This window comes from Cyprinodon variegatus, unplaced genomic scaffold, assembly GCF_000732505.1.
Source record: "Cyprinodon variegatus isolate N-32 unplaced genomic scaffold, C_variegatus-1.0 Scaffold578, whole genome shotgun sequence".
In the NCBI taxonomy this organism is placed as follows: Eukaryota; Metazoa; Chordata; class Actinopteri; order Cyprinodontiformes; family Cyprinodontidae; genus Cyprinodon; species Cyprinodon variegatus.
The window spans coordinates 222809-223942 of record NW_015151031.1 but is presented as its reverse complement, the minus strand read 5'-3'; the positions used below and the strand labels follow the sequence as shown (position 1 = coordinate 223942).

Genomic DNA, 1134 nt, shown 5'->3' with positions numbered 1-1134 from the left:
CTTGGATCAGGCTTTAAAGGGTTAAAGTAATTTAGTATTTGCATTAATTGTCTTACTTTTCTGTCCAGGTATCTGCTCGGTTTTGTTCGAGACTCGTATGGGCTGCATGGAGGAGGTTATACCTGAGGAAACTCAGAAGTTTATCTTCTCAGTCGGGGAGATGTTCCGGCTCTCCCCCATCATCGTCCTCTTCCCCAAGTCCCTCTGGCCTTACTTACCTTTTTGGAAACAGTTCATTGCTACCTGGGATCATCTTTTCAAAGTTGGTGAGTAATGGGCTTTTAAGATAATAACCAAAAAGCTGATTTAGTGTATTTTTATAAACAGTTTTTGAAATTTATAAGCAAAGTTTGAGGCCTTAAATATAACTTTTTTGACAATTATTCACTTTACAGTTGTGTCAGGGCTTGGAGCTTATGATAGATATACATTCCCATGTCTGAAGATAATTCACTCTGTATGTAAAATAATAACATGACAGAAATAAAAAAAAAAAATTATGCAACAATAAGCAGATCTGGCCGTTTTCAAGCAAATATGGAAGCAGCTCAAATGTTTATTAAGATTTAATTTTATTGAATAGAAAGTTACCGGTAAGTTAAATTGAAGTTTCAAGCTTTGTTACTGATGTTAAATATGCACAGAATTAAAAGTTACAGATAAAATAAGGTAAAAGCTCAAAACTTAGAAGCATGTCCTGAAAAATACCCAAACATGGGTCAAATACCCCATGGTGTGTATCTGTTGACAGATGGATATTCACCAACACAGGGTTTTTATGCAGCCTGGGAAAGTTTGGGAAAGTATGAAATAATCAGATTATAATAATAATCAGTTTGTATTTCCTTTTTTATCTTTGAAAATTGTACAGTTGCTGCATTTTCTTATTATTTCTTTCCTTCCTCTCATCCTTCTTTGTATTTGTGGAGGCTTTGTTCTTTCCTGTTCATGTTTTCCTGTACATATCCTTCCTTCCTTCCTTCCTTCCTTCCTTCCTTCCTTCCTTCCTTCCTTCCTTCCTTCCTTCCTTCCTTCCTTCCTTCTTTTTAGTTTTATGAAACGTTTTTCTCCATATTCTAAATGAGGGATGGTCACTGGGAAGGTTGGCTTATTTGCCTAACCTAGATTGAGTAT

The 1134-nt window shown here is 35.5% G+C and overlaps 1 protein-coding gene across 1 annotated transcript in view; it reads left to right on the top strand.

Moving 5' to 3' along the window:
- Positions 1–1134, top strand: part of LOC107095844 (cytochrome P450 27C1) — a 23724-nt gene that overhangs the window by 15768 nt on the left and 6822 nt on the right. The window contains exon 4 of the mRNA XM_015392200.1: positions 69–266. Coding sequence (XP_015247686.1) covers positions 69–266 — 198 coding nt within the window. The remainder of the gene's footprint in view (positions 1–68; positions 267–1134) is intronic.